Raw genomic sequence first — 21,444 nt, forward strand, 5'->3', positions numbered from 1 at the left:
ATTTCCTTTGTTGTGCACAAGTTTTTATCTTGGTGTAGTCTCAATAGTTTTTTACTTTTGTTTCCCCTGCCTCAGGAGACATACCTAGGAAAATGTTGCTATGGCCAATGTCAGAATAATTAACCACCTGTGCTCTCTCCAGGGTTTTTGTGGTTTCAAGTCTCACATTTAGGTCCTTAATCCATTTTGAGTTTATTTTTGTGTATGGTGTGAGACAGTGGTCCAGTTTCATTCTTTTGCCTGTAGCTGTCCCATTTCCCCAAACCATTTTTAAAGAAACTGTCTTTTTCCCATTGCATATTCTTGCCTCCCTTGTTGAAAATTAATCTTTGTCCAGATTACTTATGGGTTTATTTCTGGGTTCTCTATTCTGTTCCATTGATCTATGTGTCTGTTTTTGCCAGTACCATACTGTTTTGATTACTATAGCTTTATAGAATATCTTGAAATCTGGGATTGTGATACCCCCTATTTTGTTCTTCTTTTGCAGAATTGCTTTGTCTATTTGGGATCTTTTGTAATTCCGTATACATTTAAGATTATTTGTTCAAATTTCATGAAAAATGCTCTTGGTGTTTTGATAGGGACTGCATTAAATCTATAGTTTGCTTTGGGTAGTATAGATATTTTAACAATTTTTGTCCTTCCAATTCATGAGCATGGTGCATCTTTCCATTTGTTTGTGTTTTCTTCATGTTCCGTGTTTATAATTTTCAGAGTACAGGTCTTTCATATCCTTGGTTAGGTTTATTCCTAGATATTTTATTATTTTTGCTATAATTATAAATGGGATTGTTTTCTTAATTTCTCTTTCTTATATTTCATTAGTAGTGTATAGGAATACAGTGGATTTATATATATTAACTTTATGTCCTGTGACCTTATTGAATTCATTTATCAGTTCTAGTAGGTTTTTGGTGGGCTCTTTAGGGTTTACTATATGTAGTATGTCATCTGCAAATAGTGACAGTTTTACTTATTCCTCATCAGTATGGATGCCTTTTATTTATTTTTTCTTGTCTGATTGCTATGGCTAGGACTTATAGTACTATGTTGAATAAAAGTGGTGAGAGTGGACATCCTTTTCTTGTTTCTGATGTTAGGGAAAAGGTCTCTGTTTTTCACCATTGAGCATGATAGTAGCTGTGTTTTTTATATATGGCCCTTATGTTGAGATATGTTCCCTCTAAACTTACTGTGTTGAGGGTTTTTATCATAAGTGAATGTTGTACTTTGTCAAATGCTTTTTCTGTATCTGTTGAAATGATTTTATGGTTTTTATCCTTTTTCATGTTGGTGTGATATATCGCTTTGATTGACTTGCAGTTACTGAACCACCCTTGCATTTGCATCTCGGTAATAAATCCCACTTGATCATGGTGAATGGTTTTTAATTTTTTTTTAATTTTTATTTTTTTTTAATTTTATTTATTTATTCATGAGAGACACACACACAGAGAGAGAGAGAGAGGCAGAGACACAGGCAGAGGGAGAAGCAGGCTCCATCCAGGGAGCCTGACGTGGGACTCGATCCTGGGTCTCCAGGATCACGCCCTGGGCTGCAGGCAGCGCTAAACCACTGAGCCACCCGGGCTGCCCGGTGAATGGTTTTTTAAAAATATATTATTTGATCTGGTTTGCTAATTGTTAAGGATTTTTCAGATCTGTGTTCATCAGAGATACTGGAAATTGCCTCAGTGGAAAAAGTTACCTAAAATACTTGGATGAGCTCTTTTGTCTTCTCTCTTAGAATTTGTTTCAAAATCTACCATGATGGTATCTTCCTGATGCCTTCAAATCAATCTTGCTTAAAAAAAACTATATTTATATATTTATGTATATGGCTGTATTTATATGTATCTCCCTTTTTTTCTTAACTATTTTTAAAAAGATTTATTTATTTATTCATGAGAGACACAGGCAGAGGGAGAAGCAGGCTTCTCGCAGGGAGCCTGATGTGGGACTCGATTCCAGATCCTGGTATCATGCCCTAAGCTAAAGGCATACGCCCAACCACTGAGCCACCCAGGCATCCCTTTCTTAGCTATCTTGAAGAATGTTGGTCTGAGATAACCCAGTAAGGCATTGCCAGAAGTGTATTTTTCTTCTCCTTGTCCCTCTCCATTCTTCTATACCATCCACTAGAATATAATATTGTTTTGTGTATCTCATTTACTGCTGTATTCATAGCACTTAGAATAGTGCCTAGCACAAAACAGAAGTCAATAGACATTTGTTGAATTAAAGAGTGAATGGACATTTTATGTGAGAATATAGAATAGAAATTCAAAAGAAAATATCTTTCTTGTCGTTTCTCCCATCTAAGATATGGGTGTTCTTTAGCATAATTAGGGGAGTTCTGAACTTGAACTCAGGACCTTTATAGTTTTAGTACCTTTCTTGTTGCTACTCTCTTAAAATGTTAAATAACATCTTTGGTTCTTTATTTCTCCATTTGCAAATGATTTATTACTCTCTTATTCATGAAAATAGTTTCAATCATTGAAGGTAAAGAGTTTTCAAGGGGAAAAAATAAAAACATTAGAATTAACGTTTTAATTAAGTGATCAAAATATTTAAGTATAATCGGTTGCATGGATTGTTCAGTTGGTTAAGTGTAGAATTCAATTTCAGCTCAGGTCATGATCTCAGAATTGTGAGATCAAGCCCAATGTGAGGCTCCCTGCTGAGCATGAAGCCTGCTTAAGATTCTTTCTCTTCTCTCCTCCTCCTCTCCTTCCCCTTCCCACCCCCCCCCCCACCTCACGCATGCACATGCTCTCATTTTCTAAAAAACAAAATAAAAAAATATTTAGGTATAAATATAGATGTGTAATTCTTATTATTATTATAATCCTACCAGTAAATGTAAACAAGACAAATAGATTACTACATTTTAAGAGGTAAAGATGAGTTTCATAAAAAATTATATCTTGCATAATACATAAATGTTTACCTGTGTTTTCCACTCTCTTCCCTTTAGGGCCATTTTAAGTGCCAGATCTAGTTATTTTGCTGCAATGCTGAGTGGCTGTTGGGCTGAAAGCTCCCAAGAGTACATTACTCTTCAAGGGTAAGCATAATTTTTATAAGGCAACTTGACTACAAATACTCCTTCATACAAAGCACTTTTTATGGATCTGATTTCCCCATGTGTTCAATGGAATGTTTCTCATGTTTGTGGAATTCATTAAAGTACATCTTCTGAAAATGACATAGTAGGAAGCATTTAGTAATAGAGATAATGTGTTAGTCTTCTTAGACTGCTATAACAAAATACTACTATTGGGTTGCTTAAACAACAGAAATTTATTTTCTCGCAATTTGGCAAGATCAGAGTGCTAGCAAGTTTTGTGTCTTTGAGAGCTCTTACCTCAGGTTGCAGACAGCTAGTTTTTTGTATGTGCTTAATGGCCTTTCCTTACTGCATGGGGGCAAGGGGAGATGAAAATAGAGGGAGAGAGAGAACTCTCTGGTGTTTCTTCTATAAGGACACTAATTTTAGCACATTAGGGCAGGGCCTCACCCTGTTACCTCATTTAATCTTAATCTTTCATAAACCCTATTTCCAAATATAGCCACACTGGAGGATTAGGCCTTGGTATATCAATTTGGATGGGTTGGGCTGTAAAAGGTAGTTTTGCTTCTTTTTTTTTTTAAAAGAATAATTTGGGTAGGTGTGGATTTAATTGACCTATTATGAGGCAATGGTGAATCTACACAATTGGTGGCAGTTTATGTAAACTGCTAAAATAGTTATTAAGAGATGAACTAGTACCTTAAATGATAAAAAGCAACCTTTTTTTTTTTGGTCATAGATGATCCCTGCAAGATTCTATAGTATGGGGGAGGGCTTTCTCAGTAGGAAAATTGCCTAGGAGTTCTGAGGGAACCTCTCAGCTCTAGATCTTAGCCAGAGATTTGGGTGTGGAATAGTGATAGTGGTAATTTCATGACAATTGATGCACAGAAAGTATTGATAAATTCTTACCATTTATTTTGTCATCCTGACCTATAATCTTGATTCTTGGTTGCAGTCATCTGGTTCTCTTACTATCTAGAACATATCTACAAATGCCTATCATTTTGTAATTTCTCACTCTATAAAAAAATGGAACTGTTATTTGTAAGAATATATAATGTGTTCTTATTTTGTTCTTTTTTTCATATTTTATCCATTTAGTAGAAATGAAACATCTGCAAAAGGTCCTAACCCTGTTTTCTTCATACTAGGGCCTTTGAGATTATGTTTTAATTATACTACCACAGTTTTAATACACATATCCCTGTATTTTGCAACCTTTTTTAAAAAAAAAAAAAAGATTTGTAAAATGTATTTATTCATGAGAGACAACACACAGAGAGAGGCAGAGACACAGGCAGAGGGAGAAGCAGGCCCCATGCAGGGAGACGTGGGACTCCATCCCAGGTCTCCAGGATCAGGCCCTGGGCTGAAGGCCGCGTGCTAAACCGCTGAGCCACCCAGGCTGCCCTAAGATCTCTTTCTTTATGATGAATTTAAAATATCCACTGAATATAGAAAAAAAGAATAGTGCTAGTAGAGGCCAGAGTTTAAGTGTGCCATTCCTAGGGATAATCACATTGGTGTAATTTTGGAAACTTGTCCAGGGTCTGTGTTTCAGATATTTTAGACATCATTTAAAAAAAACCTGTCAATCCACTTCCATTAGAACTGAATTCAATAGAAATGTAAATGGAGAAGTAACAGTAGTTTGATTCAAAATGCAACTTTTGACATTCATTAAAAATCACATGATCCTGTGTAGTGAGATAAAAGTCAACAGAAGAGTATGATTATGAGATCTTTTTCTACAGCAGGGGAAAGTAATTTACAGAAAGCACATGTCTAGTTTTTTTTTTCTAGAAGAAATCTTAGTTCCTTGTAGGTTTAGTGACAGTTTTTATTATCTGATACCTATTATGTAGCTCTTTCTTCCTTTCTCCAAATAGATTCTGTCCACACCAGTAATAATAATACCTTATAGTAACACCATGTCTTTTTCTGGGCTTCTTCCACATTTACTATGCCCTTTAATTTTTAGAATCAGTCTTTGAGAGAGCAGGTGTATTCATGTATTGCAGATGAGTAAAAGCAAGATCAGTTAAGTTAAATGTCTTCCTGGAGTCACCTGGTAAATAAGAGCTTATCCTGAATATAAATCACATGATTTGGGGGGACTTAATTCAGTGTCCATTACACCATAGTCACTAAAGAATTTAAAAGTTTCCTATTGGAATGAGTTGGGTTCTTGAGCTAATGCACTAATTTAAACTGATTGTTTAAATCACTGATTTTTAAACTTCATCCCATAGGACCCTAAATGTTCCTGGTAGGTATGTTAGGGAACAGATGGCATGGGATAGGGATCTGAGGGAAAACTACATGGGGAAGGGCACTCCTTCAACCAGATATGTTCCGCTTCTATCTGTTTTGTATTGTTTAAGATGACCTCTGAGTTTAGCTATGGGAATAAGGGAAGTCCTTAGTCAGCCCTCATGAGTGATCAGATTAAACATTCAAAATACAAGGCTTTTAAAGATGAAGTCTGTTAAGAAGTGAGTAGACAAGAAACAAGTGGTATCATTAACTACTGGTCTCTACGACTTTACCTGTAATTTTCCATCCTTGATTATGATGGATGTGATGGATAATCTCCTGTTATAATATGGCTTGACTACCACTGACCAACTTTAGTAGCTTGCCCAAGAAAAAGCCAAATAGAAGTAGCCAAACTTGTTTCACAATTTGTTTTTCCCTTGAATAAGCTACTGAAGTTGGTCAGTGGTAGTCAGAGAAAGACAAATATCATATGATTTCACTGTGAAATCTAAAACAAAACAAAGATACAGATGCAGTGAAACACCGGAACACCTGCACCCCGATGTTTATAGCAACAATGTCCACAATACCCAAACTGTGGAAGGAGCCTCGGTGTCCATCAAAAGATGAATGGATAAAGAAGATGTGGTCTATGTATACAATGGAATATTACTGAGCCATTAGAAACGACAAATACCCACCATTTGCTTTGACGTGGATGGAACTGGAGGGTATTATGCTGAGTGAAATAAGTCAATCGGAGAAGGACAAACATTATATGGTCTCATTCATTTGGGGAATATAAAAAATAGTGAAAGGGAATAAAGGGGAAAGGAGAAAAAATGAGTGGGAAATATCAGAAAGGGAGACAGAACATGAGAGAGTCCTAACTCTGGGAAACAAACAAGGGGTGGTAGAAAGGGAGGTGGGCGGGGGTGGGGGTGACTGGGTGACAGGCACTGAGGGGAGCACTTGATGGGATGAGCACTGGGTGTTATTCTATATGTTGGCAAATTGAACACCAATAAAAAATAAATCAAAATAAAAAAAAATAAATAAAACAAAACAAAGAAATAAACAAAAAGCAGAAACAGACCCATAAATACAGAGAGCTGATGGCTGCCAGAGTGGGAGGGCCTAGGAGGATGGGCAAAATGGATAGAAGAGTGGGAGATACAGGCTTCCAGTTATGGAATGAATAAGTCACAGTAATAAAAGGCACAGCACAGGGAATATGGGAGCTACACTTGAGAGCATAACATAACATACAGAGTTGTTAAATCATTGTGTTATATTCTTTTTTTTTAAGATTTTATTTATTTATTCATGAGAGGCAGAGAGAGAGAGAGTCAGAGACACAGGCAGAGGGAGAAGCAGACTCCATGCAGGGAGCCTGATGTGGGACTTGATCCTGGGACTCCAGAATCACGCTCTGAGCCGAAGGCTGGCACTAAACCACTGAGCCACCTGGGCTGCCCAAGCTGCTGGGTTTTGTATACAACCTTTATTCTTATTACACAATATGTTTGCTTTTCCCTCTTGCATCACATATCAAATTCGCTGTGTCAAATTATCACCTAAAATGTTATTAGTATCATGGGATATAAAGCTATAGGAAGGCTAAAGGGAATTTAGGAATTTTGCGGTTAAAAGGGATTTAGGAATTTTGGTTTTTAAAACATCACATCTTTTCAGGCACCTGGGTTGCTCAGTAGGTGGAGCTCTTGGTTTCAGCTCAGGTCATAATCTTGGTTTCAGCTCAGGTCATAATCTCAGGATTGTGAGATTGAGCCCCACATCAGGCTCCCTGCTCAGCTTGAAGGATTCTCTCTCTTCCTCTCCCTCTGTCCCTATCCCCACTTACGCACATGTGCTCTCTTTCTCCCTCTAAAACAAATTAAGCTTTAAAAAATGAATAAAAAATCACACCTTTTAGGAATTTTTATAACAAAGCAATCTACAAAACAAATTTTCCACATTAGTATATATTGTAAACCTGGATAGCTGTTTCCATGGGTAGTGTAGTTTAGATCATGGACTTTGATGTCATTATAGGCAGTCCAACATCCAGCCCTAACTTGTTACATGACTTTAGAGACATTGCTTACCTTCCCTGAATTTCCTGAGGTTATTGAAAGGATTAAATGAGATAGTGCTTGGTATATAGTATATAATGTTTATTAATATTTGTCTTTTCTTTTTTTCCCTAGATTAGATTGTTCTCATTTTCTAGAGAGAAATGGGTTCAAGCAAGGGCCATTACCAATACTAGGACAGCAATACCTGCTTTGCTTGATCAGCAGCCTTTTTTGGGAACTGTACCACTGTTGTGTGCCTGTGGGATATTTTCTGCAGTAGATTAGAATGAAATCCTGTCTGTCCTTATAGAAAAGAACCATAGAGTTTTTAATGAGTTGGTAACTCATAGATGTAACGCACGTGATATTTTTCAAGAGGGATAACCTTCAATAAATTGAGGTAGGAGTAGTAGAGTCCTATAACCCTAGTTCTACCTATGCCCCAGGGTTGGAAAGTGTAAGAAAGTTTTCCAGTTTTGATGGAAGAAGGGGGAAGTTTTCCACACCCTGCACTGCAAATCGAACCACAGCCAATAATTTCTGTAACTCTACATATTTACATTTTATGTAAATAAAAGTCTTTGAATGGTGGCTTGGGGTTCTGGAGCATAAATTTGGATTTTCTCATTTCCCTTAGGAGATTCCAGGGATTACACTGAATTTTCAGGATGATCTTTTGAAATATAAATTAGATATATTTCTCTTCTGACTAAAATTGTTCAGTGCCTTCTCGTCACAGAATTCAACCCAAATCCTTATTACAACCTAGAAGACCCTATGTGATCTGGCTCCTTGGTTTTTCCAGACTATCCCACCTAAAGTAACTATAATCCAACTCTCCAGTTACCCTCATTTATATTATCTTGTTGTGTTATATTCATGGCACTTTTCACTATTAAAATTATCTTCTTCATATATTTGTTTATATATTTAATGTCCATGTTCTCCCTCTAGAATGTAAGCTTCTTATAGCCTCAAGGTCTAGAATAGAGCCTATCATTCAATAAATATTAAATGTGAATGAATTAACTTATGGATGAGTCCTTAGGTTACCTTAGCCCACACACATCGAACCCTAAAACTTTAGGAAGCACACATTAAGCACAAAGATTTTAGTAAATGAGGTGCATGTTTATTCTCTGGTCTTAGAGCTCTCATAGGTTTTTTCTCCCTGGAGTATATATAAAGTTTTCATCTCCTAAAAGCTTTTATTCTGATTACATTTAAATGGAGATAGTGCTTTCAGTCTTTCCATTTAAACTGTAGGCTATTGAAGTGATTTGTTGTTTTTCTAGGTCAGTTGAATATGTCTTTATAAATAATTTTAGTAAAAATACATATGACTTACAACACTGTAATGAGAATGCAGTTTAGTAAAACATCTGTAAAACTGTAGGAAAATGGTTTCTTGTCATTTTTATAACATATTTATATATACGCTCAAATGTCTAGATTTTGCTATTGATTTTAATAACACTACTTTTGTTTTTACTTAATTATTATTATCTTTTGCTTAAATATGTCAAATTTTGAAAGAAACCATTATTAAACATAAATGACCAATTCTCATTAACAATAATAAGAATGGCTCTTGAAATTTTGAGGGAAAGTGCATGGCATATACATTGTAGTAATTATGCTAGTGTCATAGATTTACAGACTACAGATAATGTGGCATAATTAGTCTGAGATCAAATTTTCTCATATCCATAGTACATAAATGAGAATATGTAGAGATTTGACTTTTTTCCTAAGTATTAAAGATGTGGGATTTTTGAATCAGCAGAAACCAGTATTTAGCCATAGTGGGGGCCAGTAAATATATATTAAATTAATTGAAAAATGCTTTTTTTTTTAAATGCTTTATATTTTCAACTCAATATTCCTCTGAAGAGTCAGAAAGATGCTACAAGTGTCCTAATAAGCCATTCATTAAACATTCTTCAAACATTTATTGAGCATATGTTATATAAGAAATAGAATCAAACACCTTTCTGAGTCCTACCCTGTGGGACTCTATTTTTTTCTTGCCTTCCTTCTTTATTTCCTTTAGCAGATATTATTAGCAGATATTATTTAGCAGATATCTTTTAGCATAGATACTATGCTTAATGAATTGTGGAAATCTTATTAGCATTGTTCCCACCCTGATTCCACTGCAGAACTGCAATATTGTATGGGTGAAGAAAATTCTTCTCAACTTGGGGCTACTGAATCATTGCTGACATTTGGCTGCTATTAGAAATGCAAGGATAAACCTAAGGTATAGCCTGCCCTAACATAACTCAGTCTAGAAGGAGAAACAAATGTGTAAACAAAGATATTACAAGTCAGTTTGGATCCCTGGGTGGCGCAGTGGTTTGGCGCCTGCCTTTGGCCCAGGGCGCGATCCTGGAGACCTGGGATCGAATCCCACGTCGGGCTCCCGGTGCATGGAGCCTGCTTCTCCCTCTGCCTGTGTCTTTGCCCCTCTCTCTCTCTCTCTCTCTGTGACTAACATAAATATATATATATAAAAAAAAAAGTCAGTTTGATAAATGTGATAATGGAAGCATATAGTATAGTGTACTGCTTAAGAGTCTACACTTTGGAGTCAGTCGGCCTGGATTTAAACTATAGTGTAAGCCATTTATCCTTGGGCAAGTTGCTTAATTTCAGTTTTTCACTTGTATCTATTATTAAGTTATTATTCAATGAGCAAATGGCATTCAAAATGCTTATTAGCTCAGTAACTGGCTCATAAGTGCTCAATAAATGTTAGTTATTACTGTTTACTATTTGGTGATTTTTATTTTTTGGCCTTTGGGATATTAAGGAAACAATCAGAGATAAAGAGCCACATGTCTGGTGTCTGGAAGATGAAATAAGTAGAGAGAGAGAATTTTAAGAGTAAACAGGTGTACTAAGGCATAGACATATAAGGAATTATAAGTAGTTCAAGTATAGGAAATGAGTAGTTCATTCATCTCCCTCTTTAGAGGGAAGGAGAACGAGGTCAGTTGGAAAAGAACACTATACACCAAGCTAAGGAATTTGTACTTTTTTTTTTTCAATGGGCTATGGAGAACTGTTGAAAGGTTTTCACTCTAATAGTAGTGTGGGAAATGGGATGTGAAGAGATTATTTCAGGTAGGAAACCCACATGAGAGAGAAGATATAGTCATAATACAGATGAGAGAAAATAAGAGGCTAACCCAGAGCAGTGAGAGGAGAAAGAGGGAGCAGAGGCTGAATTCAAGAAGTTTTGAAAGTGATGGGATATAATGAGGGAGATGATTAAGATGAATCTCAGGCTCTAATTTAGGTATGTAGGTGATAATCTAGATGGTATTAGAGTTGGGGTGGACAATAAATAATACACTTTCTTCCTATTCAAAATAATTTGAAAGAACTAGCAGATGAAGTAAGAAAACATTTCCTTTATTATTATTATTTTTAAAGATTTTATTTTAGAGAGTGTGTGAGCAGGGGGAGGGGCAGAGGAAGAGACAGGAGCAAATTTCAAGCAGACTCCCTGCTGGACACAGATCCCTATATGGGCTCCATCTCATGACATTGAGATCATGACCTGAGCCAAAATCAAGAGTTGGATACTTAACCAACTGAGCCACCCAGGGGCTCCAACATTTCCTTTATTATCGATAGAAACTGTTAAAGCAATAAAATGTGTGTTAAATGGAAGAACCACAGTTTACTTGCTTACTATGTCCCCTCTATAACAACCCATCTGAAAGAAAGTCTGAAACTGTATAGTAGTAGATGCAGTTCTTCCCAATCACCTCTTCACACTTGTTCAATAGAGAAGAAAGGAAAAAGAAATCCAATTATCTCTCATCTCAAGTTCCTCCTGACTAATGACCAGTGCTTGTTACCCACAAACCCGATAATTCAGTCCCTTTGGTACAGAGGCAGAGGATAAGACAAGATGCAAGAAGCCCTATTACAGTGCTATGAACAAATTAGGAATAGCATGAAGAAGACTGAATCTGGGGTACTGGGGGAAATGGGGAAGAGGAAGGAGGCCATGAATTCAGTTTGAAATCCAGTAGTCAGTAGGACATAAAAATTATCACTCTAGACTACTTAAGTCTTATCTTTACTTTTCATCTGTAATGAGGATGTTGGTCAAGCTAGAGCTGCTGGATAGGTATTACAAATTAAGAAATCTATACAGCATAACAAGAATCTTTCCAGTGAATAGAGTTGTTCATATGAGGCTTTAAGAAGATTAGAGGCGGGATCCCTGGGTGGCGCAGCGGTTTGGCGCCTGCCTTTGGCCCAGGGCGCGATCCTGGAGACCCGGGGTCGATTCCCACGTCGGGCTCCCGGTGCATGGAGCCTGCTTCTCTCTGCCTGCTTCTCTCTGCCTGTGTCTCTGCCTCTCTTTCTCTCTCTGTGACTATCATAAATAAATAAAAAAAATTAAAAAAATATATTAAAAAAAAAGAAGATTAGAGGCCATTTGTCAGCGATGATTTCCTAATGAGCCAGAGGTTGTATTGTGACCTCTCAGATCCCTTCTAACTCTAAAAGTTCATTACAGAAGATGCTCAACAAGTAATCAGTGATTTGATAACATACAAATAACATTTTATAACATATAAAAATCTATAGCTACAGTTATACTTAATTTTAAATTAATGGAATAACTGTATAGATGTTATTTGAATAATATATTCAGATAAAAGTGTGATTAAAACTTTATCTTGGCTAAAATTTTGCAAGAAAATAGAATGTATCATTGATATCAGTCAAACCTTAATTATTTCTGGATTTGAATTAAGTTTTCTTTTATTTTTCAGTATAAACCATGTAGAAATGAATGTTATGATGCATTTTATATATGGAGGAATTTTGGACTTTCCAGACAAAGCTAATGTTGGGTGCGTATTACTTTTTAATGATTTTAAATATAGAAGTATTAAGACTTAATGGTTTCTGCTTGATTGAGCTATGTTTTAAAGTGTCAATGAAATAAAAGCTTCACTTTTATTATTTTGCCATATCTTGTTTGTGTGTGTTAGGAATATCTAAAAACAGTAAGTCACCTTAGTTAGAAGAAAAGATGATCTAGCAACTCACAATGATAAGATTAGGAAAAGTATTTGACTTAAATTTTGTTAGGAAAACTTTATATTTGTTTGAAAAATTACAGGTTTTTATAAAGTTGAATCTTTATCAAATTTGGAATAATTATCTTACTACTTTATTTTTAAATTTTAGGATTACTCTCTTAAGCAGCAAAAGAAAAGAAAAAAAAAAACCTAAAATTACTTTAAGAATATAGGTATCCTAAAAAACCACAATGGTTCTTCATTGCTCTTTAGTGAAATGCTAAGTTGCTGAAATCATACTGGAAAGTGAAATCTACCTTGCTCTTCTAATTTTTTGAATGTTCTCTTCTTTTATTGCTGTTCTAGTATCAAACAAATGAAAGCTGCTTCTTTAATTTAAATATTCATTGGTTCCTTTAATTATAAACTGATTAATATAATTTTGGAAGGAAAGTATCATAAGTCACAGGGATTAAGTACTGAAGTTTTCCTGCCTGGAAATCTATATGGAATTTTATCATGCTCTTAAGGCTTGTCTGTTTCCTAACTACCTAAAGTAAGTGTGGTGCTGGGAAATACTTACCAAATGAAAGAAGCAATGGAAAATCTCTTTGTAGGCATTTTCAATGATAAGCATCAATTAATTACTCTTCTCCCAAGTAAGTTTTTATTGTACAAATTTGTTGCAAAGAGTTTCATAACTTTTACAGCCTTTGAAGCAGCTTCCTGAACTTTGCTATATATGTCGCTGAAAATATGAGGGGAATTTGATTGAAACATCTCCAAATTTACTTCTTGTTATCTCCACTAATCAAGTCATGTAACAGTGCTTTCAACTTTTGACCTGTGTCCTTTTTATTATCCATAAAGAAAATATATAGGGCAGAAAGTTAGAGTTAAAATAATTCAGATTATTATTTTTTTAAAACAGACTAATCAGGAAATTACTATGTATTATTTCTTGATTTTTAAACTGGAGAATTAACAGTGTATCTATTTTTATTTTAGTCAGATACTCAATATGGCCGATATGTATGGACTAGAAGGATTAAAAGAAGTAGCAATCTATATTTTAAGAAGAGATTACTGTAATTTCTTTCAGAAGGTAATTATTGAGTCTCAGAAATCTTACCCAATGCTTAAAGTCACCCATTATTACCTACTAGATTTTTAACTCTGATAGTGAATAGTGCTTTGAATCTTAAAAATATTAAGTCAATTTAACTAATGGGAACTCTAGTTAAGAAATAGCTCATATGGTATGTCTGCAAAAAAACTAATTCAGATCATTTAAGTAAAATAAAATTGACATGGGGTTTATTAAAAGGATATAGGAGTATCCTTTATAATTCAAAGGTAGAAGGTATAGCTGGGACTCAGTCAGGATTTGGAACTAAGGAAGTCAGGAACCAAAGTTACCTTCTCCATTTATCAAAACACATTTATTAGAAGTGTTTCATTGGTTCTTTTTCCTGAAAGTGCTCTTCCTTCCTGTGACTTCTCTTTGTAGCATGTACTTGGGGTCGAATATATTCCTCTCAGTCTCCCCAGATAGAGTATGAATACTAACTTTTAACTTTAGTTTATGCAAACAAATTTATTTTCTAAAGAAAGATATCATACTGTGCATTTGTACAGATCCCGTTTTGTACATTATTCTTAGATTTTCCATTGTTTTAATTTATTCTGTGACTGATAGGTTATTTATTCTTTTTAAGATTTTACTTATTTATTCACGAGAGACACAGAGATAGGCAGAGGGAGAAGCAGGCTCCATGCAGGGAGCCTGATGTGGGACTTGATCCCTGGTCTCCAGGATCGTGCCCTGGGCTGAAGGCGGCGCTAAACCACTGAGCCACCCAGGCTACCCTATTTTTTATTTTCTGATTATGCTTTTCTACATTTTCTACAATGGTCATGTATTACTTTAGTAATAAACAGAAAAATCTTAACAGAATTGTTTTACATCATTCCCTTCTTATTGGGTACTTGAGGCAACAGTATGCATTGTATGAATTTTAATTAGGTAATTTAAATAATTTAAATAACATTTAAATTTAGATTTTTGTGTTAGGTAAGACTTTTCCTACCTCTATATAAGTTGTAGCTGAGAAAGCACTCCATGTACTAAAACAGAGCCATGAATAGTTGCATATAGCACCACCTCCACTACCACCCACTCAGGGTTTACTGAAAAAGTTAAACTTCTCAGCCACCTTTAATCAGCCATTCATTCCAGCCTCTAGAAGTAAGGGAACTAGAAGAAGGAGGGTAGTAAGTGGTATCCTCAAATATGTAGAAGGTGAAGAATTTTTTTTTTAATTTTTATTTATTTATGATAGTCACAGAGAGAGAGAGAGAGAGGCAGAGACACAGGCAGAGGGAGAAGCAGGCTCCATGCACCGGGAGCCCGACGTGGGATTCGATCCCGGGTCCCCAGGATCGCGCCCTGGGCCAAAGGCAGGCACTAAACCGCTGCGCCACCCAGGGATCCCAAGGTGAAGAATTTTGATGAAAGATTTTCCTTCTCATTCATCTGCTTCCCTCATCTCCCAGCCAAGTGAAAGTTAGGAGGATGATACAAGCATATCCTGAATAAAGATTAAAGATAGAGGGTATCTGCAATGAGGAGATATGTCTTATCCCTAACATGGACATATACCATATCTCTAAAACCAGCCCACTCTGGAGCTTCCATTAAAGAATAAAAGAAAATGGTAAGAGATTTCTTCCAAGAGCCTGGAATATGCCTCAGAAACCAGTGAGAGTATACTCTAATATGGAGATTTTTAAAGGGAGAAGCCAGTATAAGCTTGGTGATTAGGGACGATAGCTATTATCATACATTGAAGAAGTATGGGGCGTCCACCCTACCCCAGTTATAAATGGTACAATAGGCAGGAGGAGAACCCTAGTGGGTATGTGAGATTAGAGAATGCTGGTATAGGGCCAAATGATGCTGTATCCACCTAGGGAAGTTTTGTGCATCATGAACCACTGGAATAATCTTTATCCACTAAGAGACTAGGGTGAAATTCAGTCTGCTCCTAAAAGAGTCATCAGCAAAAGTCATTGACATCTTAAGTAGAGCAAACTAAGTGACGTCAACCTACTACCATGTTGCATCTGGTTAATTATATAGCCATTTATAGAATCACAGCATTACATTACATATTTTTTTGCCACCTCTTTTTTTTTTTAAGATTTATTTATTTACTTGAGAGAGTGAGAAGGGAGCACACGCAGGTGCGCGAGTGAGGAGAAGGGCAGAGGGACAGAATCTTCAAGCAGATTTCCCACTGAGTAGGGAGCCCCACATAGGGCTTGATCCCATGATCCATGAGATCATGACCTGAGCCAAAATATAAGTGTCCAAGAATTGGACGTTTATAATTGACTGAGCCAGCCACACGCCCCGTTCCACCTCTTAAAAACGTATTTTAGGTAGTAATTTAAATGCACATCTTTCCAGATTCTGCAGGCAGATTTTGAAAATGACTAAAAGTCAGTCATCCTGTTACAAAACCTTTGGGAATTGGCATTTTTATATAATTACAATTCTCAGAGAGCTAAAGTTAACCTCCTAAGCCAGTGGTCAGTAGACTTTTTCTGTAAAAGGCCAGGTAGCAAATACTATAGGCTTTGTGGGCTATTTGTTCTCTATCACAGCTTCTGGGCTCTGCCTTCTGGAAGAAAAGCAACTATAGACAATATGTAAATGAAACAGTGTAGCAGTGTTTGGATAAAACTTTATTCACAAAAACAGTGGTGAACTAGATTGGCTCACAAGTATAGTTTGCTAGTCTCTGCTTTAAGTAAGTTACTTTGCATTTTAATATTTTTTATGGAAAAAATTTTAAAGTTATACATCAATTAATGGACTTCACATTGTAAATGGTTGGTTATTCCTAAATAGAATTAGATTGCTAGACTTTTTTTAACTCTTGTGTTTACTTTTGCAGTTTTTTAGACTCTGAGTGTTTTTGTTTATACCAGTTGTTTCTTCGCATGAGTTTGATACTCTTATCTAAAGTGGCTCAGAAAACCAAATTATTTAACTTTGTAGAATTATCTCTGTATAATCTATATAGTGACAGCCATTTCTGATTTTAGAATAACCTAGAGTACCTCCAGTTATCTTAAAGGGGATAATCAAATTGTTAATATATAAAGCAAAATATTTATATTCAATTTATTAAACACTAATATGATACCTTTAGGAGAATTGTATTAGAAACTCAAATAATAGCAATTAATAATTTTAAAAGTTGGAAATCACTGACCTTATTAGAAATACAATGCTGGATGCAATTCAAAAGAAGCTTTTGCTCTTCTCTGAGAGCAGGGGATCTTCAGAAGGACACATTTAGAGACTATATCTATAAATTGACTGATTAGTGGTCTTTATTAAGTGTATAAACCTCGCATTACAACAAATGAATGTGTACAGAGAGAAACTGAACTCTGTTCACCCTAATAGGCAATAGATATGCTTAGGAAATAATCCAAAACCTGAAAATAAATGATATGGGCTATATGTTGCACAGAGGCTTAACACCAAGAGCAGTGAGTCGTCACTATTTATATCTACATTTTATTTGATTCTTCTGTATTTGAGCTTTTAAAAATGTGTTATATAATTATGATCTAATTAACTTCTATAATTTTGTCTGAGGTCAGTGTAGGACCTCCCCTTGCATATATACTTAGAGTTATGTTTATATGAAGCGGATTAAACCATATGGTTGCATTGCACTGAGATGTGCTAGAAATTATTATACCATTTTACAAAAAATTAAGCTAAATGTAAGCAAAGTAAGTCAGAGACAAATATCATATGACTTTATTCATATGTGGAATTTAAGAAACAAAACAGATGAACACAGGGAAAGGAAGGAAAAATAAGATGAAAACCGAGGGAGACAAACCATAAGAGACTCTTAACTATAGGAAATAAACTGAGGGTTGCTGAAAGAGAGGTAGGTAGGGGGATGGTGTAACTGGCTGATGGATATTAAGGAGGGCACATGATAGAATGAACACTGGATGTCATGTGCAACTGATGAGTCCACTAAATTCTACCTCTGAAACTAATAATACATTATATGTTAACTAAATTGAATTTAAATATACACAACTGATGAATTGTTGAACACTATATCTGAGGCTAATGGAGTACCGTATGTTGGCTAATTGAATGTAAATAAAATTAAATGGAATTTAAATAAATAAAACAAATAAAATTAAGCTAAATGAAATTAGAATAAAACTTGTAGAGGATCCCTGGGTGGCTCAGCGGGTTAGCGCCTGCCTTTGGCCCAGGGCGCGATCCTGGAGTACCGGGATTGAGTCCCATGTCGGGCTCCTGGCATGGGGCCTGCTTCTCCCTCTGCCTACATCTCTGCCTCTCTTTCTCTCTCTGTGTCTATCATGAATAAATAAATTTAAAAAAAATAAAAACAAAAAACCAAAAAACTTGTATGCATTCTGACACTGAGAGCTCAAATGCCATTCTATAAAACTAAAGGTTGTTAGTGATAATTTTGAAAGAACAGACTTTTGAATCATAAACATTTATTCTATAGTTTAGGTATATAAATCAGGTCATCTTTATGAACCAAACACTTTTAGCCTCTGTAAATTGAAAAATAATACATGTGTTGTTTTCTATCAATTTTAGCCGGTTTCCAGAAGGTTGGCGTCTGTATTAGAATGCCTGATTATTGCTCATACAGTTGGAGTGGACAGTCTTTTTGCTGACTGCATGAAGTAAGTGATCTGAAGTAGTGTTGATACTATTGATGTAGGGACTGTATTAGAGTGCCTGATTATTGCTCATACAGTTGGAGTGGACAGTCTTTTTTGCTGACTGCATGAAGTAAGTGATCTGAAGTAGTGTTGATACTATTGATGTAGGGACTTTGTTCTTCCATCTCCTAATTTTCTGAGAAATTTTGGAATTGGCCTATTTTCTTGGGCACACTATGTAGCTTAGTGCTTAACTCATTGTAACAATTGTGAGGAGAAGTATTGACTTAGATATTACTCAAGGTGCTTGGGATCAATCTTATTTTAGCTGAACCATAATTATTTATGTTAAAATCTGTGCATATAACTCGGTGGATTTAAAATGTGTTCACAGAAAAGGAAGGATAATTAAGTCCATCAGAGAACTCACAAAATTAATTATAAGGGTTAGTTAGTCATCCACATATATGTGTACAACTTATGTCACGGAAAATAAAAGTATTATTTGAGTATCATAATTAAAAATATTTCTCTAACTCAGGATTCTTTGATTTTTTTTTTAACAGATGGATTGTAAAGCATTTTGCAAGGTTTTGGTCTGAGAGAAGTTTTGCAAATGTACCTCCTGAGATTCAGAAAAGTTGTCTTAATATGTTGATTCAGTCTTTAGTAAGTATAACCTGAATATCCTTCTTTGTGTTTGTCATCAAAAAGTTCATTTGGTTTTATATAGGTACTTTCAATGTTTTAAATATAAATATAGAATTATATTATAAAAGCAAGATGAGAAAAGCAATTCCAGATAACACAGAACTAGTTGAAAACCTGTCCTTAAGATTCTGTTCCCCTGTACCAGATTCATTAGTTAGGGTTCAGAGATGCAGAACCACTGAGAAGTATATTTTGATTCATGAACAAAAGGAGGATGGTGCCATAGATGGAGATTGTACATTGGTATCAACAACATGGATTTTCACTCACTAAGGTAGATTGGGATATAACACTGAAACTTCTCTATGGCAACATTTCCCAAGAGGATTTACGTGGTGGCCAGTTAATTATATTGGACCATTTCATCATGGAAAAGGCAGTGCTCCGTTCTCAGTAGAGTAGACATTTGCTCTGGCTATATATTTGCCTTCCTTGCCTCCAATGTTTCTGTTAAAACCACTATTCATGGACTTACAGACAGCTTTTTTCACAATCATGGTATTTCACACAGCATCACTTGTGACTAATAAACTCCACAGTAAATCAAGTCTGGCAGTAAGCCGATGCTCCTGATTTCAATGGCCTTTCCATGTTTTATATCATCCTGAAACAGCTGGCTTGATAAATACCAGCTATAACCAAGTTACCAGTTACAGAAATGAGTGCTATAGTGGTGATGATATAAATACTCATTTCCCTTTTTTATTTGAATATTTGTTTATATAAACCAGTATTTGTGTATACTTTTTCTACTGTCTCATATCTCTACCATCTAATATAAGATGTATTAATAATAGTTAATTTTATATTTCCATGTTAAAGTTATAGGATACCAAAGGGAAGTGTGAATCAGTCTGGAAACAATAAATATCACCCAAAGACAAAAAAGGGGTTTTATATCCTCTTATAGGGAAAAAGTTAGCATATTTGTTGTATAGAGGATAGTTATACTAAGTTAGGTAAAAACACAACTTTGTTATTGTTTCCATTTGAGAATTAAGTATCGTATAAAGAGAAGTGTATGGGTGCCAAGCTGACAAAGGGCAGACTACAGTGGTTTTGTAATATTGTCAGCTTGGCTCTGATGAACTATGCTTCCCAGAATTTTCCTCTTTGAATGTTTCCAGTTGAAGTGGCCACGAGAGACAATTTGGCGTGAGATTTGATGGGTAAAAGTGAAGCAGCAGCCTTTTTTTATTTAAACACCAGGACTGTTGGGGTAGGCACTTTTATCTCATACATGTTGCTTGTTTACTGGCTCACCTTGTTGAAATGAAACAGCAGACAGGCTGCAACTGCTCCACCATGCCGTGTGTCCTTTTTTGGCTTTCGTTACCCCTCTGCTGGGGATATGTTTAGTTCCATGATGAAGGGCACCAGAATCTCCTGAAGGACATCCATTTAATCCAGGTTGGAGGAACTGAGAACTGAAATGAGTCCATTCTTGTAGGTTTTAGCTTGTGCTCTTGGATGTCAGCTTGTTCTTGCTGTCCTATATCTGTCTTCCCTTAGCTGCCTTCCCTGTGGTCTTCAAACTACATCAGTAGCCAGCTCCTGCAATTGAATATGGTCAAATCCCTGTAACAGATTCATATATATATATATTCATATAAATATATATATATATTTAACTCCTAGTGGTTCTCTTTCTCTGATTGAACCCTAAATGATGCATCAGACTGGGTTACATGGAAGATACATCTAAATCTAACTGGGGTAGGCCACCAGCTAGTGAGATACCATTGCAAAAAATAAATATAAATCTATATTTATGCTAATGAAGGACTGTGTAGTTTTGTTGCTTAATATTTTGGATTAGTTTCTTGATCAGTAAATAGTTACTCCCTGTTCATGAAGGCAAACAAATGGCCTAGCTATAATTCAGTTTACTAGAAGTAGAAACATCACTTACTACTACTACTACTGTCATTATTATTTAATAGGTGTTTTTAGAACTTCACAGTTCAAAAAATACTTTCATTTTAAAAATTTTATATAAGATAGGTACCCTTATCTCTCTTTTATATATCAGAAAAGACAATCAGAGAAGTAAGTGCTTTATTTAAGTTCATAATATCAGTAAATGACAAAGCAGATCTTAAAACAAATTGTTGCCATTCTAAAGATAATATGCTAGGTCTTCACTGTGGGCAAAGATTTTTTCTGAAGAAGTGTGGACCTTGACTTCATCATTTCACAAGTTGATAGAAAAAAGGCATTTAAAAAAAAAGATTTTATTTATTCATGATAGACATAGAGGGAGAGAGAGAGAGAGAGGCAGAGACGTAGGTGGAGGGAGCAGCAGGCTCCATGCCAGGAGCCCGATGTGGGACTCGATCCTGGGACTCCAGGATCGTGCCCTGGGCCAAAGGCAGGCGCTGAACCTCTGAGCCACCTGGGGATCCCCGAAAAAAGGCATTTAAATAATTAAGTAAAATACAAATTAGACTATGTGAGTACTAACATTAAGTTCAAAATATAGCATCTATTCTTGATAAAAACCCTCAACAAA

General features: G+C 35.6%; 1 protein-coding gene across 4 annotated transcripts in view; it reads left to right on the forward strand.

Moving 5' to 3' along the window:
• The window catches only part of BTBD8 (BTB domain containing 8), a 93,176-nt gene that overhangs the window by 45,279 nt on the left and 26,453 nt on the right, over positions 1-21,444 (forward strand). For all 4 annotated transcript variants that reach the window (XM_072834473.1, XM_072834472.1, XM_072834475.1 and 1 more), the window contains 5 exons: positions 2,984-3,073; positions 12,222-12,302; positions 13,482-13,578; positions 18,154-18,242; positions 18,788-18,890. In XM_072834473.1, the coding sequence (XP_072690574.1) occupies positions 2,984-3,073; positions 12,222-12,302; positions 13,482-13,578; positions 18,154-18,242; positions 18,788-18,890 (460 nt within the window). The remainder of the gene's footprint in view (positions 1-2,983; positions 3,074-12,221; positions 12,303-13,481; positions 13,579-18,153; positions 18,243-18,787; positions 18,891-21,444) is intronic.

The sequence above is a fragment of the Canis lupus genome, chromosome 8, assembly GCF_048164855.1.
Source record: "Canis lupus baileyi chromosome 8, mCanLup2.hap1, whole genome shotgun sequence".
NCBI lineage: Eukaryota > Metazoa > Chordata > Mammalia > Carnivora > Canidae > Canis > Canis lupus.